The sequence below is a fragment of the Papio anubis genome, chromosome 19, assembly GCF_008728515.1.
Source record: "Papio anubis isolate 15944 chromosome 19, Panubis1.0, whole genome shotgun sequence".
NCBI classification, from domain to species: domain Eukaryota; kingdom Metazoa; phylum Chordata; class Mammalia; order Primates; family Cercopithecidae; genus Papio; species Papio anubis.
In genome coordinates this window covers 18,748,807-18,770,771 of record NC_044994.1, presented here as the reverse complement: position 1 = coordinate 18,770,771, position 21,965 = coordinate 18,748,807, and the positions used below count along the sequence as shown (strand labels likewise).

The 21,965-nt window shown below is 43.8% G+C and overlaps 1 protein-coding gene and 1 long non-coding RNA gene across 5 annotated transcripts in view; one reads left to right on the top strand and one right to left on the bottom strand.

Annotated features, from left to right (window-relative positions):
- The window catches only part of LOC103879636, an 81,480-nt gene extending 73,746 nt beyond the window's left edge, over positions 1-7,734 (bottom strand). For all 4 annotated transcript variants that reach the window (XR_002518574.2, XR_640340.4, XR_640342.4 and 1 more), the window contains exon 1: positions 7,423-7,734. This is a non-coding gene — a long non-coding RNA (uncharacterized LOC103879636). The remainder of the gene's footprint in view (positions 1-7,422) is intronic.
- KCTD1 (potassium channel tetramerization domain containing 1) overlaps positions 5,575-21,965 on the top strand; it is a 200,189-nt gene continuing 183,798 nt past the window's right edge. The window contains exon 1 of the mRNA XM_031658939.1: positions 5,575-5,860. Coding sequence (XP_031514799.1) covers positions 5,852-5,860 — 9 coding nt within the window. The 5' untranslated portion in view covers positions 5,575-5,851. The remainder of the gene's footprint in view (positions 5,861-21,965) is intronic.

Below are 21,965 nucleotides of genomic sequence, written 5' to 3'. Positions count from 1 at the left end.
GTTCTGTACCGGATGGGCTGTGCATGTGACACACTACACTGCAAACAGAAGTACCTTTCAGTGCCAGATAGTTTACTAGGAGGCACTGGAATATGAACTAGTACAAAATATCTAAGGAAATGTATATCTTATTAAAAATATTTCTTTAAAACAGCCACTGCATTTCTTTAAAAAGCCACTAGCTTTAAAATGGATAGCCTAACAGATTGCATGGAATAATCTGAAAATGATAAGGTCTGAAGCTTAGCAAAGAATATATTTAATACATAAACTGGAGAATGTAGAAAATAGGACGGTATGATATGATTGATTGATTGAACTATTTCTTAGAGATTTCAATCAGCCCTGAAGTTTATTTCTTCCTATTTTGAAAACTGCATTTTCTTTTTTTAAAATTTTGTTTGTGAAGTGCTTGCTTATACTGATTTTGTAACTCCTGAAAGGCAAAAAGCAAATAATTATGAAGAAAGAGGTTCGTGGCAGAATTCTAGTCAAGTACCACTTCTTACACGAGCAATTATACATAATGCTTAATTAATTGTTTTATATGTGTGAGGCAGTCTTGTCAAAATCAAGGATCCTCAATGGAACTAAAAGAAAGTGTGCTCGCTAGTAAGCAGCATCACAAACATACAATTTTTCATAGCTAGGATTTACCTTGGAGAAAATCTCATTTCACCCCATTATTTTACATGTGACCAAGTGAGATGTCCATGTAATTTCTTGATGAAATAATAAAACAAGATTTGGTTATTAGCTTTTAAAAAGATTAGCCACAGAGATGTTGATAAATTAGTACTCCCATTGCAAAGATATCCTTCTTCTATGCTGTTAACTTAAACACTAGAGACCATGTGACTTATTCAACTAATATAAACCAAAATGATAATAGTTGCTATCATTTATTGAGAACTGACTGTGTGCTAGACTCAGTTCTAGACAGTTTCCATATATTATCCCATTTAACCTCAAAATAACCCTTCAAAATGGACATTTTCATTCATATTTTATGGCTAAAGAAACTAAGAATCAGGTAATACCACAAGTTGAGGTGGCAGAATTACTATTGTAACTCAACTAGAGTCATAAAACCTACTTGCAATTATTTATTTAAAACATAGAAGGTAAGTATCCAGCAAAGAATTTCAAATGCCAGTAATGAATACAGATGCTTCACAACTTTCTCCACACATCTGCCTTCTTGTGGACAAACAGATTTCTCAATTGAATAAGACTACCAAAAACAGCGGTCAGGATATCCAATCACAGTCGGGTTTTATTTCTTCATACATCTGTATTGTTTTATGATGTGAGATTATAACTAGCGTTCACATTAGATGACCAGAGAAGAAACTTTGATAAAAGACCACATTGGGCCAGGCGCAGTGGCTCACGGCTGTAATCCCAGCACTTTGGGAGACCGAGGCAGGTGGATCATCTGAGACCAGGAGTTCAAGACCAGCCTGGCCAACATGGTGAAACCCCATCTCTACTTAAAAAAATACAAAAATTAGCTGGGCATGGTGGCACATGCCTGTAATCCCAGCTACTGGGAAGGCTGAGGCAGGAGAATCGTTTAAACCTGGAAGGCGGAGGTTGCAGTGAGCCAAGATCGTGCCACTGCACTCCAGCCTGGGCAACAGAGCGAGACTCCATCTCAAAAAAACAAAAAACAAAAAACAAAAAAACATTGATTTAAGGGTCTCAATACAAGGACTTGGTACGTATTTCTATTTCAGAAATATGCCCATTGGCATATCTGCAACCGTTAGAAGATTTACCTTCTCAGAAGATGAGATATTACAAACTCAATATTGACAGTGATACGGGAAACTAATAGGTTTTCCAGAGGCTAATTACAAACAGGTGGTGGCTGGGGCCAAACTCCAGGAATCACAAACCCATTTTGTTAGAGCTCATTAATGCTTCCATTCAACTCCAGGAAAATGTGCACATTCCACAGCATTATAGGGGGTTTCAGGTTGGCTGATAAAAAACAGGTGATTTTTCTCACACACAAACTGACCCAGGGATAAAATAAAACAATATAATTAGCCTTCCCACGTGGCAGGGCCTCTCGTGGTAGTTACAGGTGGATTCTGCTGGAGCGATAACGGAAATGCTGTTGTTTAGTGACCAGGTAGGGGAAACTGTGGCAGCTTCACCACAGCTAGTGGTATCTATGCACACCCCGGTTGAGCCCAAGCACTGAGGCTTCTCTCTTCTCCCTAATGGAAAGTGCAATGGGATTTTAAAATTTGATCTGAGAGTCTGACTGCTTCAGTGGAGGGCTCTGCAATTTCACATTTCATCTCAGCAGCTAATGTCCAGATCTTGTCAAATCACCACCAAGAATATACCGCAGGGCTACCCTGGACAAAACTGTGCTGTTCTGTGGCACCTTCTGAGGGTTCAGTGACTGTGATGCAATCAAATGTGCCGTCTCATGCTAACATTAGAAGGGGGGCTGCTGCTCCCCTGAAAGAACATCTTGTTTTCTCTTCCACAACCGTCGTAGTGCTAACCTTTTTCAGCTGAGCTGCTAGTTTCAATTCAAAATATCCTATCTTGTTTTTTTCTGCCTTTTAAAAGTGGTAGAACTTATTTTGACGGTGAGACCCTGGAAGATGAAAACAGAAAGAAAACAGTTTTCTTCCTGATTGTTTTCTTGCTGACAATTTTATTGCCATTGTCTTCCGTGTGGCTAATGGTTGTTAGGCTGCTGGTCTCATACCAATTATTTCCAAAAAAAAAAAAAAAAAAAAAGGAAGTTAGATGGATTTTTAATATACTCTTTTTCCCAGTTTCTTAAAGATGGGTAAAAAACATTGCTACCGACACCACAAAATGCAGATTATTAATTAGATAAAAAGTACAAAAGTACTTTCAGGTCATTTTATGATTACAGAGGCTGATTGAAGTCTGTTAAGTTTGTATGTCATTCTTGGCAAGATATGAACGTGACTTTTCACATGCCATTTCACTGACAGCCTATTTTAAAATTTAAAATAAATTGTCATTACTCTGATTTAAAGGTCATGAAGTTTACTGGTTCTTTGTATTGCATGGAACAAAATAAATTTTCAAAATATTTTATACAGCCTCAACTTTGAGATCCTTTTGAAATGCAAGAAAATAAAGATACCCACCACAACAGAATGAAAATTTACCTTCAGTCTATTTGCCACTGGAATTACTACAAGTTCAAGATCAACCAAACAGGTTGAATCACTTTAAAATGTCAATGGCCTAATGCTTAAAAAGATCATCTTTTTGTAAGTGACGTCATTCTGGAATATGAAAATGTCTTATAAATGTACATTTCAGAACTTAATTCACTCAAATGCATGTTATTCCCTCCAGAACAGTTATCTGAAAAAGGAAAGCCCCCTTTCCAGTAATAATTTCATTGCTTAAAATATTTTGAGAACTGTCTTTATTCCTCTTAGGAACTAATAAGAAAACGGTCCTGTTTTTAGTCCTATTTTCTTTTTTTGACTCTAAGTAGCATAAGCCATCTTTCTCATCTACTTAATGTCTAGACCTGGCAATCATTTTTTTGTGTTGTTCTTGTTCCCAAACTTAAATGATCAAAGATCAAACATTTTTTGCCATCAAAGATATTTAGAAGATTGTGCTACAGGATTTGAGGACAATCTCAAAAAGGGAATTTCAAAAGCACGGTTCAAGCCATGTCAACAAAATTTAGAATGCTATGTGCAACTTCGCAAGGTCAGGACTCACAGAGGGACGTCACTCACCTTTCTTCTTGTCTTGCCTCTTGTGGCAGATCCCCTTTCAATGGCTGGCTTCTGACACTGGACCAGCTGCCTGTTTTCCTCGTCTATAAAATGATGCCAAAGGACTGGATGTCTGCAAAGGATCTTTCCAGTTCTAAAATTCTAGGACAATGATGTGTGGTTCTCTATGTGACACGTGGTTGTTTTCGTTTGTTTGTTTTTAATTAAAAGTCACTTTAGGCCACACCTTTAATGTATTCAGTCATCATATCAGTGATTGGGGATATTTCTTCCATAGTCTCTTTTCTTCTCACATTCTCCTGTATTAACATTTAGTGCCACTTAGGGGCAAGAACAAAGTTTTTATTCCATTGAATTTAGGGCTTGTGGACATTTAAAATTTTTTATTGTAGATCAGAGAATGTATCAACCTTGTGAGTGGGGAGAGAGAGAAAAAGAATGTGCAAAGATACTCATGTAATATAAACTTGTTACATTAAAAAAAATCTGCCAACACCCCTGGTTCTCACTCTGATGTTAATCTTTCATGTATTATAGCACTAATCTGATTGACTCTATTTACTTGTTAAAAGCTTGGTCCTTCCCTTTTCTGTTGGCATTGCAGCAGTTGCTTACCTTAAAGGAAAAATGATGGTTAAAAAATACTTCCTGTGAACTGCTGCCAGTTGCAGATATTTGCAGGACATATCTGGTTCTATTTAGGGTTTTTTCTTTCTTTCTTTAGTATCCTTGGCCATATAACCTGATCTTTTTCATAAGAAATGTCAGCAAAGTCTTTGAATTAATGAGCTGTGAAGTGCTCAAAAACATACCATTTCAAGAAGTATCTTGCAAGGATGTAACACTAATGGGACGTGATCCTTGAGTTTATAACCAAATATCCCACCCTAACTAAAAAGAACTAAGATAACGACTGGCCCAGGCACAATCTCCTTGAACAAAGACATAGAGAAGAAGTGATGAGGAGTGGGGGAGGTCAGAACCAGAGTAGCAATCTGGGGAAATGTGTTTTTTTGTTAGCCTTTCTAGCTCTGTTGAGCACTTCCGTCAAATAATGGTATTATACAAACCTCCCTTTAAAAGATAACCAGGTGGAGTATAGCAAAGAGAAGGGAGGAGGTGAGGTGTGTTCAGGTTGATCAAATAAAACTGAATGGTAGGTCCTCGGCTACACCTAATGTGGGTTTTGTTTTCTTTTAATTTTGCCATGAAAAAAAAATGCGGTGTCACTCCTTCAATCTTTTTACAATTCTGCATGGTTGAACATTTGAAATGAGTTTGTGTATCACCCTCAGGCGCTGATTCAGACTTGATTGGGGCAAAGCAGACTGCATGTGCTTATTTTTATCCACGTCATTTGGGACGTTATGTCGCCAAAGGAACCAAAAATGTGCTGCTTTATTGCCAAATTATCACCTATCCTTTGATGAGACAGGGCGATGATCCTCAACAAGTTGTGCGACCTTAGTGTAATAGCAATGTCAGGTCAACTTGAGAAAGTGAAGAGAAAGCCCTAGACACAAATAAAAAGAAACAACCAACAATCCTTATAATTATCATCATCTGCTGCTTTTCCCTCTTTTGGCAAAGAAACACTCCATCCATTTGCAGAAATCGCCCGCGGAAACGTTACATCAAAACTAATCACAACGATTAAAATCAGCTTTTCTGTGCAAGAGGAGGGTAACAAGCAAGTTGGAGGCTGGAATGAGACTGTTTTTCCACCAAAAAAAAAAAAAAAAAATCTGGAAAAAAATTTCCTATGTGTATATTTCTCTATACATATATGTAGAGCTTTATTTTTGAAGGAGATCAATTGTCTGCCCTGTGACCAGTTAATTTGATTTAAGTTTTATTTTGGAGATTGATTTAGACTAGAGGTAGAGGCATGAGCTAATTGTATCCTGATCCTTGCCTTGAGGGGTTTCAAAGCCCTGGAGCAACTCTTCTCTGTATTTTGTTCTGTCTACCTTAGCCAAGCTATTGCATTTCTCTCTGGTGTGGCGAGCCGAGCAGATCGCTGGGAGAGAAATCGGAAAAGGGGGGAGAGGAAAAGGAAAAGGGGACTTGGAGAGAGACTTTGTGCTTCAATGTTTCAGGTAAGATCTGACGGTTTGGGTTTGTTATTATTTGCTAAGGAGGGTATGGCTGGGACTTTGGGCGCAACTCGCTTTTACGCATGTGCCAGGCATGGGGCGAGAGCGCGGCACACTCGCACACACGCCGCCCGCCACGGCGGGCGACTCGGGATCCGCTCGGACCCGCGGCGGGGCAGGGGCCGCCGCCTCCTCCGGGGCTGCCGCTCCCGGTTCTCGGCTTTCTTCCTCCGGTGGGAGCGGGTGGGAGCGGGCGCCAGCAGGGCGGAGCAGAGCGGGCAGGAGGAGCGGGTGCGGCCGGCCGGGGCCGCGGCTGGGGGCCGGGAGCCGGCGCGCCGGGGCCGGGTTTCCGGATCTCGGGGCCGGGTTCCGGATCTCGGAGAGGAGCCGCCTCGGCTCTGGGAGCCCGTGCCAGAGCCGCCCGCCCGCCGCTCCGCGCGCCAGCCTCCCCGGCGGTCGCTCCGCCGCGGCTCTCCCCCGCCCTCCCCGAGCCCCTCCCTCCTCCCCCGAGCCCCGCGCGTCCCTTTCTTCCCCGGCGCAGAGCTCCGCGCCTGCGAACCGGCCCCGCCGAGACCGCCCAGCGCCGCGGGTTCCCGGCCGCCGCCGCGGGGGCGCCCCGAGCCCAGCGCACATCCCTGCGGGGTTCGCAGGGGGTGGCGGCGCCCGGGGCGGCGCTTCCGCCGGGGGTAGGGGGCCCTCCGCCCCCTTCTCGCAGGCAGCCTCGGCGGCGCCCCCGGACGCCCCGTGAGAGACGCCATTGTGGCGGCCGAGCGGACTGGGGCCCGGAGCGGTTTTTTCTTCCCCATTTTGCCCGGGCCAGACCGCGCCGCTCCCCTTTGTGAGCCGCGGCTCGTGCCCGGCGCTCTTCGTCTCCGGCCGGGCTGATCCAGATTCGTCGCTTCCGCCCACCCGGGCGCCTTTAAAGCCCCCTCCCACTCCCTCCCATCTCCAGCCCCCCTCCCCCTTTTGGATGCAAACGTTTCATTTATTTTTAAAAAGCTCTCATTCCTCTTCCTCCCCACCTCCTCCCCGGATAAAGGGCACGGCACATGCTCCGGATTAGAAGTCTCCTTGGGAGGCGGGGAGGGGGTGGGGGCGGCGCTGGGACAGGGGGAGGATGCGAGCGCTGCAGGTAATGGCTGTGGCTTTGCTGCGCTCGCCTCTTCCCCGCGCTGCCGGCAACGCCGAGTCCGAAGCCCGCATCCTTCCCTCCCCTCCTGGCGGCCTAGGTTCCCTTAAAGGGACAGAGTTTCCCGGCCGCCTGTGGCTCCGCCGTCTGAACCAGCGCTCGGGGCGCAGAGGTGGGCGGGAGGGATGCAGTTTGGCTCCTTTCTGACCTCTTTCCTCCTCCGCTCCCCTCAACTGCCGCCGCCCCTCTTTACTGAAATGTGAAGTGTGCTTCCTCTCCTGCCCCCAAGAGGGACCTGGCTGGAAAACAGAGTCCGCGCCTTCTGGAGAAAGAACGGGGTGGGGGGCGCGTAATGGTGAATTCGCGTTAAAAGTGAGGTCGAGCCCTAAAACATCCAGGAAGAGGAAAGCAGACCTGTGGTGCAGGAATCCCTTACCTGCACGCGCGCTCCGCACAGCCTCCCCGCCACCGCAACTTGCGAACTGTCGCGGGTAGACAGTGTCTGCCTTTGTGCTTTCGAACACTTGCACTGTCGTGGAAATGATTTTCTGGTGTCAGAACGTTTTCAGTGACTGCTTCGGGGTTCGGCTGGGCGGAAGCCAACTAAGTTAGCAAAGTTGCAAATGGAGCCGTTGGCTTTGTACGTGGAGAATGGCACGCGAGAACTGTCCAGGATCCCAGTGGCACTGGCTTCGTCGCTAAAAGGTGCACCGCAGTAGGCAGGAGTAATTTGGTACAAATGTATTACCTTTTAGATAATAGAACTGGCTGCTTTCAAGCAAATCCTTGACTATGCGTTGTGTGTGCGTGTGTCTGTGTGTGTATCCTGGGTGGTACTGGGAGACATAACAGTTTAACATATTCTTTAAGAAACGTTTGCCTTCTGTTTTCAATCAACTAAGCTGGCAGCTAGAGATACAAGTTTATTTGAGAATACCCTCTGGGTACCAAGCATGCTTGGATTGTTTTAGCAAATTAAAAATGAGCAAAATGCTTTTACCTTCTCAGCAGTAGACTCCTTAAGAGACCTCCTGTTTTGTGTGTATGTGTGCGTTTTTTAGAGAAACATTTTCTGTGTGTATCTCAAATGTGTTTTTAATGTGGAAAAGGAGAAAATAAAGGATTTTAAAAGGCTGAGGCTGATTCTGTAGAATGATTCATTAAACCTGATTCTACATCAAGGAATTCACCTACATATATGGGAATCTGTGGCAACTAATAGCCTACTTGGTGAATTTAAAATAGCAGTGGATCCATTTGTCTCCTGGATAATGGGCAGTGTGCCGATTTATTCCTCGTGTTTGTATTTGTGTGGCATTTGGCTTACTACGAGGGGCTGATGTTCAGGAAACTAACACACTGACTGCAACAGTTTGACTCAGGAGTCCTGCTGCTGCCTGAATGGAAAGAATTGTAAGCAGTTGTTATGATGACAGTAGGTTAAATGTTTACTAATTAGGTTGCAAAGGTGACCATGAAACTTTAAAACTTTGCATCACGGAGAAAACTTCATTGGGTTAGGCTTATATTTGTAAGAGGGTAACTAATTAGGCAAAAATGTCACATAGTAGCTGGGAAGAAATTTTGAAATGAATTGAGTGTGAAAGATATTTGGCAAAAATCTCCCACCACAGTATGCAAAACGACTGCAGTGATTTTGCTGTATTAATTATGCCTGAAGCACAATATATAAAGTTCTCCAGCACACACTAGAGGTCTCTCTTCTAGCTGTAAGGTTTTTGTGTTTGTAATTCTTTGCCAGGGCTTGCATAGTAGGGGTGCACAGTAACAGCTTGGTTCATATTTACTTAAGTAATGGTGATTTACTGACCATTCAGCTTACTCTGATGTGAGATATTTATTTTGGGGGGAGCCTTCAGTAATCATTGTACAAATTATACCACTTAAGGACTAGGAAAGTAACTTCACTAAGACTTCAACTAGATGATGATGAAAGCATATTATTCGATTTGCGTTGAATAATGCGTTATGGACCTTTTGGCATCAAATTGTTTATCCAAAGCAATTTGTTTTTAAATGTAAGAGTAATTAGTGACAGATGTATTTTATCAGAGAACTTTCTTAAACCTCCATTTAGCTCTACGTTTAGCAGTAACAATTGCTTGCACAAATGCTTTCTTGTCTTAATGTTTCTGAATCAGAATGATCGTTTTCTACTTCTGATGTGATGTTTTTAGCTAAGATCTTTTCCCATTTGCATTGCATTTGAGTCATTCAAATGATGTTTGTGAACTATCAGTTCACCAACGTTTTTATTTAGTTGTTTATTAAACTGCATTTCTGAACCTTCTTTTGATTGCAGTTTATGATTTCCCAAGCAAACAGAGCATTTATTTGCTCCATCTTTAGGATGAACTATCTTGGGAATAAAAATGAAATTTTTGGATGCAAGCGTGTATGCTTATTTTAATAGCTTACTCATGCAGAAGTGAGACACAACTCGCTCTGGCTTTTCATTCATAAAAACGTGGTAGATATAAATAATGTTTTGCTTGTTAATGAGTTTGGTTTGAGATAACTGAAGAAACAAAACAGAGAGATTATCCTTTAAGAATAATAAGCCTGTGTTCATTAGGTCCGTTCATTCATTCATTGAACAAATATTTGTGCCTGCTGTATAAGAACTACTGTGTTAAATGCTGGAGACACAATAGTGAGAAAAAGCATTCAGAGCCTCCAATCTCCTGGAGCTTATAGTCCAGACAGAGAGGCAGACATTCATCGAATAACTGAACAACTGACAGAGATGAGTGCTTTGAAGGAAAAGGAATATGGGTTCTGGTAGCATTAACTTAAAGAGCGCCAAAACGGCCTGGACCAGGGTCAGAAGTGCCACACACTGAGATCTGAAGGATGAAGGGGCCTAGGCAAGAGAGAGAGAAGAAGGAACAGCATTTTACCAAGCCAGGAGAGGCTTAGCAAAGGGGGAGGAACTCAAGGTTTAACTGGCTGGAGTAAGAGACGGAGGAAGCAGTGATGCAGACTGCAGGGACGGACACCTGGTCTTCACCCTACATGTAAGCGATGGGGAGGATCGGGAGAGGAGCAGCAGTGACATAATCAGATTGGTGTTTGGAAAGAATGACTCTGCTGGCACTCTGGGAAGTGGTTAGAGGGACCCAGGTGGATGAAGCATAGCTCTTGGAAGGCTGTTACAGTCATCCAGGCAAGAGAAGACGTAGCTGGGTTTAGGGTAGGGGAACCACTGTTGGAAGGGTTTGAGATCTATGTAGAGGGGACAATTTATAGAACCTAATGAAGGTTTGGCCATAGGTGAACAAGAAGAGAGAAGTGTCAAGTGGACACCTAGGTTTCGGGCATGTTAATTGAATAGACAGGGGAATTTTGAAGCCTGGGTGGATTTTGTATCTTTCACTTCATTTGTAATAGCCAGATTAAGTAGCAGTGAGAAGCCTCATTCATATCCGGTGTAACGGCATTCACAAAGGAAACCAAAGCATCTAGTCATTCTTTAATCCCTCCATTTGTTCAGCAATTGGGTCTGGAGTGCCTACAGTGTATCAGGCACGCAATGGCCTGCTCTTTTCATCCTGTTATCCAAAATGCCTTTTCCTTTATGAAGTGTACCATGTGGTTCCATTTATCCAAGTCTGACTAAGTTGGAAGTCATCATTAAAGTAGGCCTCTGTTGAGCCTTCTGAAACAAACCTGTGCCTTATAGTGCAAATTAATTGTGTTAAAATATTATAAACGTGTCAAATGATTATAAAATGAATGGTTGGATGCTTTTTAAAAGTCCGTTTACATACAAATAACTGACACAATTATGCAAATCACTCGACTGAAAACACTTTGAATATCACTCTCTCCATAGGGGTTTGATGTACAAATGCAATTCCATAAGCTACTTTTCTTGGTGGTTCTCATGTGGATGGCCCTCAGGGCAAACTCCAGTTGGAAAAACAACCGTATTTTGACCTATTCCTTATTTCTCTATAAAAATGGGAACGATGCCATCTCTCTAACCTGCATTATAGGATTGTTAAGAGGAAAAATAAGAGTATGTCCAACTGAAGTGTGTATACGTAGTATCCATCAACCCCAAAGGGCACTTTCTTTGGAGGAGCCGCCGCAAGTCTGGCCCCTGCTGTCTCAGTCCCTCGGTCCACATCAGTCCCACCTTATCCCGGCTGCCTCTGAAACCCCAGGCACTGGTAACATCCGCGGCTAAGATTTAGGGAACAAGTAGCAGAGGCCATCTGGAATACCTACCTCCCTGAGCCCTGCAAACAAGACTGTGAGGTAAGTAGTATTCCGCACCCATCTTATTCTGCACCCACCCTAGGTAATATGCCGGAAACCTGGGTGTCCACTTGACACTTCTCTCTTCTTGTTCACCTACGGCTAACCCTTTGCTAGGTTCTGTACACTTTACCTTCTTCTTCTTCTTTTTTTTTCTTTCTTTCTTTTTTTTTTTTTTTTTGAGACTGAGTTTTGCTCTGTCACCCAGGCTGGAGTGCAGTGGCTTGATCTTGGCTCACTGCAACCTCTGCAGTGATTCTTCTGTCTCAGACTCCCAAGTAGCTGGGACTACAGGTGCCTGCCACTATGCCTGGCTAGTTTTTCTATTCTTAGTAGAGGTGGGGTTTCACCATGTTGGCCAAGCTGGTCTCAAACTCCTGACCTCAAGTGATCCACCCACCTCGGCCTCCCAAAGTGCTGGGATTACAGGTGTGAGCCACCGCACCTAGCCAACTTTCCCTTCTAAATAGATCTGACTCTTCCATCAGTGTTCCCCCTACCCTAACCCCAGTTGTATCTCCTGTTGCCTGGAGGATTAGAAAGGTTATGTGCCTTGCCTGAAGTCAAAGACTAGGCTAGTGGCAGAGCAGAGATTCTAACTCAGCTGGCTGACTACAAAATCCCGTCATTAGCCCCCGTTAGCCATTCTGCTTTCTCATCTACACCCATCGTCCTTTCTGTCTAGGACATACTATTTAAGCCCTTTTCAAGGGCACTTGGCAGAGGGCTTGCTTGTTCTGCCACCAGCTTCCATTCCTCCTGTTCTCTCTTCGTCCTCAGCTCTGTATCTCTCTACCACACCAGCACCCTACTGTTATGCCAAGAGAGAAAGAAAAAAAAAAAAAAAAAACAGCGTGAGATTGTTGTGATCAGAACATGTGAATTGGTCTCTATCTCTTGCTGAGCAAAGTACTCTGTCATGCTGACCAAAATAGGGATTTGTTTTCTATCCAATGGGAACTGACAATTCAGCCCTTGCTGCCGACACCAATGCTGCTATTAAGAAGAAGAGTTATGAACTGAAGAGAATGTTAACGAGATAGATTTCAAAGGCTGGCTAGAGGAAGGGATATTCTTCCTGATAAATCTTTCCAAAGCATCTACTGCTATCATCACTTACTTGTTTTTGTAGCTCTTTCACTTTGCTGGAAATTTGTAGCTAATGGAACAGAAAATGTGTATAAAACAAAAGACTCAGACTTTCTATGTGAGGGAGAGAAAAAGCTACCACATTGGTCCAGTGGTACTGATCCTTCTCTATCCTACCCATCCACTCCCACCACCCCATATGCAAATCCCACTCCATCTCTGGAGTCTGTGCTGTATTTTCTTGGTAATTACTGAATCTCTCTAAGCTTCAGTTTTCTGAACTACAAATGAGATAATAATATGAGATCATTGTAAAGGAGATAATAATAGTCTTAGAGTTGTTCAGAGAATAAAATGAGATGTAACGGGATGGATATGCCTAGCACAAAATAAGCACTCAGAAAATATCCATATATTATTAAGAGTAGGGACTGTGTTTATTCACCTTTGCTTTCTCAGTTCCTTAATACAGGGCCTGGCACACGGGATAAGTGCTCAATGAATAACTGTTGAATACATGAACACATAATTTCAGAGAACACAAGAATAAAGCCAAATGTTGATTTCACTTCCCTGTAAGTACTTTTTGCCATTGACAAGAGGACCCAAGTTCTGCCAGACGCCCTCACCTGCTGGTTATGGGCTTTTTCTTTTTTCTTTTCTTTTTTTTTTTTTTTTCTGAGACGGAGTCTCGCTCTGTCACCCAGGCTGGAGTGCAATGGCGCAATCTCAGCTCACTGCAAACTCCACTTCGGTTATGGGCTTTTTCTAACCAATTAGATCAATCATTTGGGAACAGATCAAATTTGATCTGGGGAAGCACTGATGCTAGGTAGGATGTTGCCTCAAAGATGGTCCTGGTTTGCCTTTTGATTACTCACGTGGAGGTCCTCCTGTGCACATTTGTCATGGGATTTCCGAAATCTGCGGACACTTATGCTATGAAATGATGCAAATACACCGCTAGGTTCTGAACCCCCACAATGGGAATCACTGAATTTGCGTTTTAACATTGCAAAGAAACACGGGACCTGGTCTGATACCCATTCCATCCAGCAGATGGCAGTGACACACATTGGCAAGTAAACTTGGAATCGCCTCTGGTCTTGCTGTTAGTTTCCATTGCCTGTCTCTCCTGGAAAAGCGAAGCCCAGCCAGCTTTAAAAAGCTGCCTTTTCCAGCACTTTGGGAGGCCAAGGCGGGCGGATCACGAGGTCAGGAGATCGACACCATCCTGGCCAACATGGTGAAACCCCGTCTCTACTAAAATACAAAAAAATTAGCCGGGTGTGGTGGCGGGCGCCTGTAGTCCCAGCTACTCGGGAGGCTGGGGCAGGAGAATTGCTTGAACCCGGGAGGTGGAGGTTGCAGTGAGCTGAGAGCTCGCTACTGCACTCCAGCCTGGGCGACAGAGCAAGCCTCTGTCTCAGAAACAAAACAAAACACAAAACCAAAAAAACAAAACGGCCTTTGCTCCTTCACCCAAACAACCGAGGCTCAACGGGGACAGCTGGAAGGATCAACACCTCCGAGCCGCCTGTTTCTTCCTGGGCTGTGGGGCAGGAGGAGAAAGAAAGCAGACCTTGTTATCTGGTGCAATCCACTTACTGCCAGTTTCCCAGAGATATGAACCATAAGAGGCCTGCTTTCCTGTTTATTTAATCAAATCAACAGAAGAAAGTGCTGTCCACCTCCAGCGTCTACCATGCTCTGGATTGAGAGCACTTGATGCCAGAAGTGATCAGGAATACTAGTAAAGATAATAACCCAGTCTTAGGCAGTCACGTGCTGCCAGGGAATGGAACAGTGTCTTGTGCTGCTGGAGACCCATGTGAAACCCTCTCATGTGGGGTCGTGAAATGACTTGGTCTTCTGGTTGCTTAGAAATAGAGACCCACTGTTAATTGTGTGACCCCAAAGCTTTGGTTTCATTATTTATACAATGTAGGTGAGGAAAACCACCTTAGAGGGTTGTCGTAAGAACTGAATATGTAATACCAATACAGTGCTTTAAGTGCCAGACTGTTTTTCAAGGGCTTTGCAAGATATTACTTGTGGAATCCTCATCCATCACCTAAGGGGGTGATATTATTGGCACCCCCATGTTTTAGATGAGGAGATGGAAGTGCAGAGAGATAAAGTAACTTCCCCCGGGTCACATATGATGAGTGTTCGAGCCAGGAGTTGAACTGTGCATTCGAGCTTCCAGTCTTTGCTCTTAGCCTCTACATGCGGCTGCCTCTTACTAATACTGATTAGTAATTACTAATACTAATAATTATTAAGCACGTTCCGTATGCTAGGAATGTTACATATTTTAACTCCTCTTTCATTTTCACGTTCACTTTCCTCATCTTAACAAATGAGGAAAAAATATTTACTCTGTGCCCACTCAGTAGGAAACACAATAAAGTAATTCCAAAGAGGTGTAAATACTTCTGCTCCAATTTACACTTGGATACAGGTAAACTAATGACAAGACTGTCATTTATTTAAGTGCTGTAGGATGGGTCCCTCTGTAACTCCCCCTGTAACTGACTTAGCAGTAAGAGAAATCCGCGGTGAGAGTATATGGGGCTTATGCTCCCATTGCACATGACAAAGTATGTAAACATTTTTTAAATTGTCTTGCTCTTTAAAATTTTCATCAGGGGCCCTTGGGTATTTACAGCCTCACAGCCATTTCCGGAAATGGTGAATGGCCTGCTGAGATTCGGTTTGGCCCCACTCCCATTTATAGCACTGCTTTCTCCTGCTAAGAGTCACCATCATTGTTTGATGAAGAGGTAAGATCTAGGTGACTTAAAGCCTGGCCCAGTGGCTCATGCCTGTAATCCCATCACTTTGGGAGGCCGAGGTGGGTGAATCACTTGAGGTTAGGAGTTTGAGACCAGCCTGGCCAACATGGTGAAACCCCGTCTCTACTAAAAATACAAAAAAATTATACAGGTATGGTGGTGCATGACTTGAACCTGGGAGGCAGAGGTTGCAGTGAGCCGAGATTATGCCACTGCACTCCAGCCTGTGCGACAGAGCAATAAGACTCTGTCTCAAAAAAAAAAAAAAAAGAGATCTAGGTGATTTGTTAAATGGCCATCACCTTTGAGGGCCAGCTCCTTTGCCCATGAGTTCCAGGAACTCACAATGGTCAAAGAAATTCACCTGCAGTATGAACTACCTTGGTTTCTCCCTTATCAGAAATGCCATTCCAAGTCTGGGATGGAAGGCAGGTTTTAGGATCTGGAGTCTAATGACTTTGGACCCTACTTTGTGCAGTCTGCACAAATGAGGTTTGGGTAGAAGAGACAACTCTCAAAGTGAGGCCAAAATTTCAGAATTCAGCCTTTTTTTTCTTTTGAGATGGGTCTCACTCTGTCTCCCAGGCTGGTGTGTAGCGGCATGATCTCGGCTCACTGCAACCTCCACTGCCCCGGTTCAAGTGATTCTCCTGCCTCAGCCTCCTGAGTAGCTGGGATTATAGGCACCTGCTAATTTTTGTATTTTTAGTAGACGGTGGGGGAGGGTTTCACTATCTTGGCCAGGCTGGTCTTGAACTCCTGACCTCATGATCCACCCGCTGCAGCCTCCCAAAGCGCTGGGATTACAGGCATGAGCCACCGCACCTAGCTGAATGCAACCATTTTTAGTGGCTGAGAATATTGTATTTCAAAGAGCCAAAGTATCTGAAAAGTGAGTCATTCAAAGGTTGCGTAAGTCACACTAGTTCTATAAGAAGTGCAGGTGGTTTTCTATAGGAAAGACAGATCTTGATCTAGACCTGCTCCAGTCTAGCTCATCCCCACTTAGTAGAAATAGCCACAGGAGTTCAAGACCAGTGGAGTCACAGACCCCTGAGCGATCATGTATATTGCTTGAGCCAGGGTTGAGTGAGTGAAAGACAATGGAAATTCTGCACACTTCCACCTTAAGAAATCAGGGGCATTTCTTATATTTTTTTTTCTTCCCATTAAACCTTTGTGTTCATGCAAATCTTTGCACATGCTATTCTTTCACTTCTGATGTCTTTATGTCTAAATGCATTAGAAACAGAATGTTTCTAGCTGAAGTTCAAATCATTTAAAAAGCTCAAAATTTTAGCTATGCATAATTGTTCAAGGGGTCTTCTTTCTTTTTCCCTCTTAAAAAAATTCTGAGTCAAAATGCATTTTAGATTTTAGGCTGAGATTCAAATTTTACTTTTGAAAACATGCACCCAGATTCCTTTTAGAGTCACACTTTTTTTTTTTTCATTGTACAGTTGAAGTGTTCATATAGCTGAGTTATTTTTGACAGCTATTCTGCAAACTATAAATGTCTGGTAAGAATGTCTCCAAATTATTCTGCTAAGGAGCATGACAGATACATTTTTAACACCTGAAAATTATATCTTCTGATACGTTTGGTTATTCAAGAACTGATGATATAGCTTACATACGATCTGTCTTCTCTCTTTGCTTTTTACTGTTGTCTATTTTTGGCCTCATAATTACTTTTTTGGTGCCTCTGTCAAAGGATGGAGAAAAAGAAAAGAAGGGAAATACATTTCAAATCCGTTTCTCTTTCTTTCTCCCTCCTGCTCCTCCTAACAACTTGACAAAGTATATTGGAAAGGAGTCAGCTCTTGATCCATGCTAACAGAGGGATGTAACAGCATGAAAAATCCAAAGGAATAGTCAATCCAATATCATTTTGTTAATATATTGATGTGATGTATTAATTAAGCTAGTATTAAATATTGCAATCTTAATTTGCATATTACTATTGAACTCACATTTTTCTTCTTCATTTCAACTTCTGCAGTCTTACTATATGACTTCAGCATTAATATGAAACATTTATCCAACCCCTTACCAAATAGTCATTTCCAAATATGAATATGAACCAGCCTTCCCAAAGTATTTTCTAGCTCAGTCATTCTTAAAGTTTAGTATACAACAGAATTGTCTGCAGAGCTTGTTAAAACACAGATTCCTGGCTCCACTCCCAGAGTTTTCAATTAGATAGGTCTAGGGTGAGGCCTGAGAACTTGCATTTCTAGCAGGTTCCCAATGGATGCTGATGCCACTGTCCGAGGGACCGCACTTTGAGAACCTCTGTTTTAGGGGTATAGTAGACCCTAGAGATGCTCCTGGAGGGAAATAAAAAAGGATTCACACAGCTGGGCACGGCAGCTCATGCCTGTAAACCCAGCACTTTGGGAGGCCAAGGTGGGAGGATTGCTTAAAGTCAGGAGTTTGAGACCATCCTGGGCACCATATCAAGACCTCATGTCTACAGTAATAATAACAAGGCATGGTGGTGCACGCTTGTAATCCCAGCTGCTCTGGAGGCTGAGGGAGGAGGATTGCTTGAGCCCAAGAGGTTGAGGCTGCAGTGAGTTATGATTGTAGCTCTGCACTCCAGCCTAGGTGACAGAGCGAGACCCTGCCTCAAAGAGAAACAAAAAAGGATTTGTGTGCCTGTAATCCTAGCTACTCAGGAGGCTGAGCCAGAATGATCACTTGAGCCTGGAACTTTGAGGCTGCCGTGAGCTATGATCACACCACTGCACTTTATATTTTTTAATACGGGGTCTCACTCCAGGCATCAGTGAGACCCTGTCTCTAAAAAAAGGATTCATCAGTTAAATAAGTCTGGGAAACATAATACACTCTTTTGAAGCCTTTTTAAGTATTTTGAAGATTTATGGAAGTTGGCAATATGGGGAATCCATTTTCTAACTTGCATTTTCTAAAGTTATTTGACCACAGAGCCCTTTATTCTGTCAGTACAATTTAAGTCTCAGAATTACTATTCTTGGAACACACACATTAGGGAAGGCTGTCCTATTTTGCAGTGCCTTGATGGGCTAAACTTCAGTACCTCTCACTTCTGCTTCATGTGGGCAACCCACTGTCATGGACACAGGTTGGCTGTTTGCATCACTTGGCATCTCTGCAGCTCAGCAATCTCCCACTCCCGCATTCTGTTGACCAGGGTGTATTATTCTCCAAGTGTTCCCACTAAGCCTGCTTTTCGACCTCAGGGCAGTCTGCAGTCCCTTCCCTGCTTCCTCTCTCTCTCGCTCTCTTTTTTTTTTTAGACAGAGTCTCACTCTGTTACCAGGCTGGAGTGCAATGGTGCAATGTCAGCTCACTGCAACCTCCACCTCCCAGGTTCAAGCGATTCTCCTGCCTCAGCCTCTGCAGTAGCTGGGATTACAAATGTCCACCACCACACCCAGCAGTTTTTGTATTTTTAGTAGAGACAGGATTTCACCATTTGACCAGGCTGGTCTCAAACTTTAGACCTCAGGTGATCTGCCTGGCTTGGCCTCCCGAAATGCCAGGATTAAGGTGTGAGCCACCATGCCCATGCCCCCTGCTTCCTCTTTACTCACCCCCACTGCCTGTCTTCCTTGTCACCTCTCCCTCCTTACTCAGCCTGGGTTCAGTGGACACTTCTTTCTACAGTGTCCTCACTGCCACCCTTAATTCTTTCATCACCTTGACCTCTCTGTCTTTTCTGTCTTGCCAACAGTCGGTCTTGGATAACCTTCCTTTTTCCTCACTTTTGATCCTGGGGCCCTGAGTGGCACTGGTGGATTGTCACATAATTCTTCCTGCTGCCGTTACAACATCCATCAATTCATCCAGTATTTACGTGGCTTTTTCTATGTTAGGCACTACTTTAAGCCTTAGAAATACAAGGCAAAAAATCCAAGGTCTCACAGAGTACTTTCTCGGGAGAACGGAGATGAGAACCAAATCAGATAGGACTAAGTGCTATGCAAAAAAATTAAAGCAGGTGAGACCTCCATAAAGAGGTGACGTGTAAGCTGATCTCTGGGTGGCAGTCATGTGAGCTCACCTTAGCAGGCCCCTTGATATTGCCTGGCAGTACCCAGCTAACTTCTTATTTCATTCCCCACGGAGGCTGTTCTTGATCTCTTTACTCTTCCCAAATTCCAGGCTCATTGCCACTTACCAGATAATTTTGCCTCCTGATTTATTGAGATGTCCACTCCTCTCTCCTGACACCAGGTCTCCACTGTGGCTCTACTAATCCTCTCTTTCTTTGTTGTCCCTCCTAACGTCCTGTCTTTCCTCTCTCCATTGGCCCCTTCCTGTAGCCTACAACCATCTATTGAACAACCCATCTGTTTGTGTACCCCAGAATTTCATATGTTGAAACCCCACCCCCATGGTGGCTGTATTTAGAGACAGGGTCTTTGGGGACATAATTAAGAGTAATTACCAGTTCGTAAGGGTAGGGCCCTGATCCAATAATGGTAGTGTTCCTATAAGAAGAGACACCAGATAGCTCAGTCTCTCTCTGCTTTCACACAAAGAAGAAGCTGTGTGAGCACACAGCAAGAAGGTGACTGTCTGCAAGCCAGAAAGAGAGCCCTGCCAGAATCTGCATCTCCGGCTCCTTGATATTGGACATCCCAGCCTCTAGAACCATGGGAAATACATTTCTGTTCTTTAAGCCACCCAGTTTGTGCTATTTTGTTATGGCAGCCTGAACTCACTAACACATCATCCTTCAACACAAAACAGACTCCCGGCCTCCTGCTTCCACTTCTCTTGCCTCCCCTCACGCCAGCGCACGCCCCCCCACCCACCGCCATCTGGCTTGGCTTCTCACACCTTCCGCCCTCCTCCCCTCCCCGCAGGTTGTACTTTTCAAATTACATTTCCTTCTAGTGTGTTCATTTAATGCATTCTTACGCCTTTTCAAAATGGGACAGCATTATAAAACATAGGATGGAACATGCTCTAAAAGGTTTTATTTTTAACTTCTCTTGGGATTGCAACTTCTGCAGTCTTTCAGTGTTTCACGCTACTTAACTGACCTCAAACGCCAAATGTAATCCCTGCCTCTCACTGAATCCAACATATTTCTCAGTGAAGTTCCCTTTTTTACCTCCTTAACAGTTTTTTTGAATGACTTAGGGAAATAGAGATTAGTTAGTGCTCTAGTTTGTATTTTTTCAACATCAACACTGTTGGTTTCCTACCACTTTCCAACTGAATGGTAATAGCCCTAAGCAGGACTAAAAATCAAAATTGGGAAGCTGGTTTATTCTTTCTCAGGAAATTTTCCCTGCTAAACTTTTGCATTCTCTTTTTGATTAGAATCCCATCAATCATTGCTTATTTAGTGGAATATTTTCACAGGACATGCCCAAGAGACACCGATTTCTGGGAGAGGACAAATGTCATTGCTTCCGCAAGTTGATATATTGCATCCAAGGCCGTGGTCACTCTCTCTGAGGAGAGACGATAAGACATAGAGATGAAGCAGGATTAGGACATTCACTTCCACTGCTGTGGATTTCCTCCAAAGCTCCTGCACTGATTACAAAGAGTTCCTGGGACTACTCTGTCACATCCCCACAAAGAAAGCCAAGAAAACCCACCCTGCATTGCAGTGATTTACGATCAAGCCCGATTCCATAGGGCATGGAAAAGTGTCAGGCAGGGAAGAGAGGATTAAATAGAGCGGACATCTAGAGAGCACTCTGCATAGTGCCCGGCATATAGTAAGTACTCAGAACATGGTAGTCATTGTCATCAATGCCATTGTCATCAATACCAGTATTTATTACTGGTCCTCATCATATAAATATATGTATGCATATGTATGTACACATGTGCATGTGTATATGAGTGAGGATTCCTTCTGGCTCTAAATGGAACCTATGAGTCTTGAAGGAACTCAAGGTGAAATGGTGAAGCTCATCTCGAGATCTGATACCTGCCATTAGAGTTGTCTAGAAGGCTGGTTGAAATGTTACTTTAGGCACTGATTTTGTGCCTAGAGAAGGGGCATGGAACAGGCTCTGCCCACCCAACCCCATCAGATCAATGAATACCTACAAAGAGTTAAACAGCTTGGCAAATACGGCACGCCAGAAGGACTGCGCCAGGGGTTCTAGGATGGGGGGTTGTCATAACTTGGGGATAAGAGGGGTGGGAGGCTTACTGCGATGGAGACCAGTGGGGAAATGAAAAAAGGAAACTGAACAGAAGGTGAAACTTCACTCTTGGGCTGCCTGTGAAGAGTAGCAAAATGCTAGCCCAACAGGAAAGAATATGCCATGGGAAGCAGTCACAAAGCTGTGTCTGAGCTAAAAAGGGCAGAGGAGCTTCTGGTGTCTCGAGAAAGAATATTTTTAAAAATCCGAACTATACAAGTAAAATATTACACTCTATGCTGTGGGTTACAAGCAACCAATTAATCAGCACCTGGTTCTCAGGCACCGTGGGGTTACAAGGAAGGCAAAGGCTCTGCCCCCAGATGTTTGGAATCTTGGGGGAAATGCGGTAAATGACAGTGGGGTAGGGAACTTGAACAAAGTACAAGGCCCAGCGGCCAGCGGGTTGGGAAGGCTTCCTGGAGGAGGTGAGGGTATAAACAGGCCTTACATACATACACAGCAAGCCAGGCTGAAACAGTGAGATGAACTGCAGGTAAAAACGATTTTAAAAGGCAAGTAAGAAATCAGTCTGGCAGAAACAGGAGTCTGGGGAGGAGAACCGCAAATTCAGCCCCCTTTCCTGTTCCCATCCACCCTGCTTCTGGGATCTTGGCTACTCTCTCAGATCTAGATTCCACAGT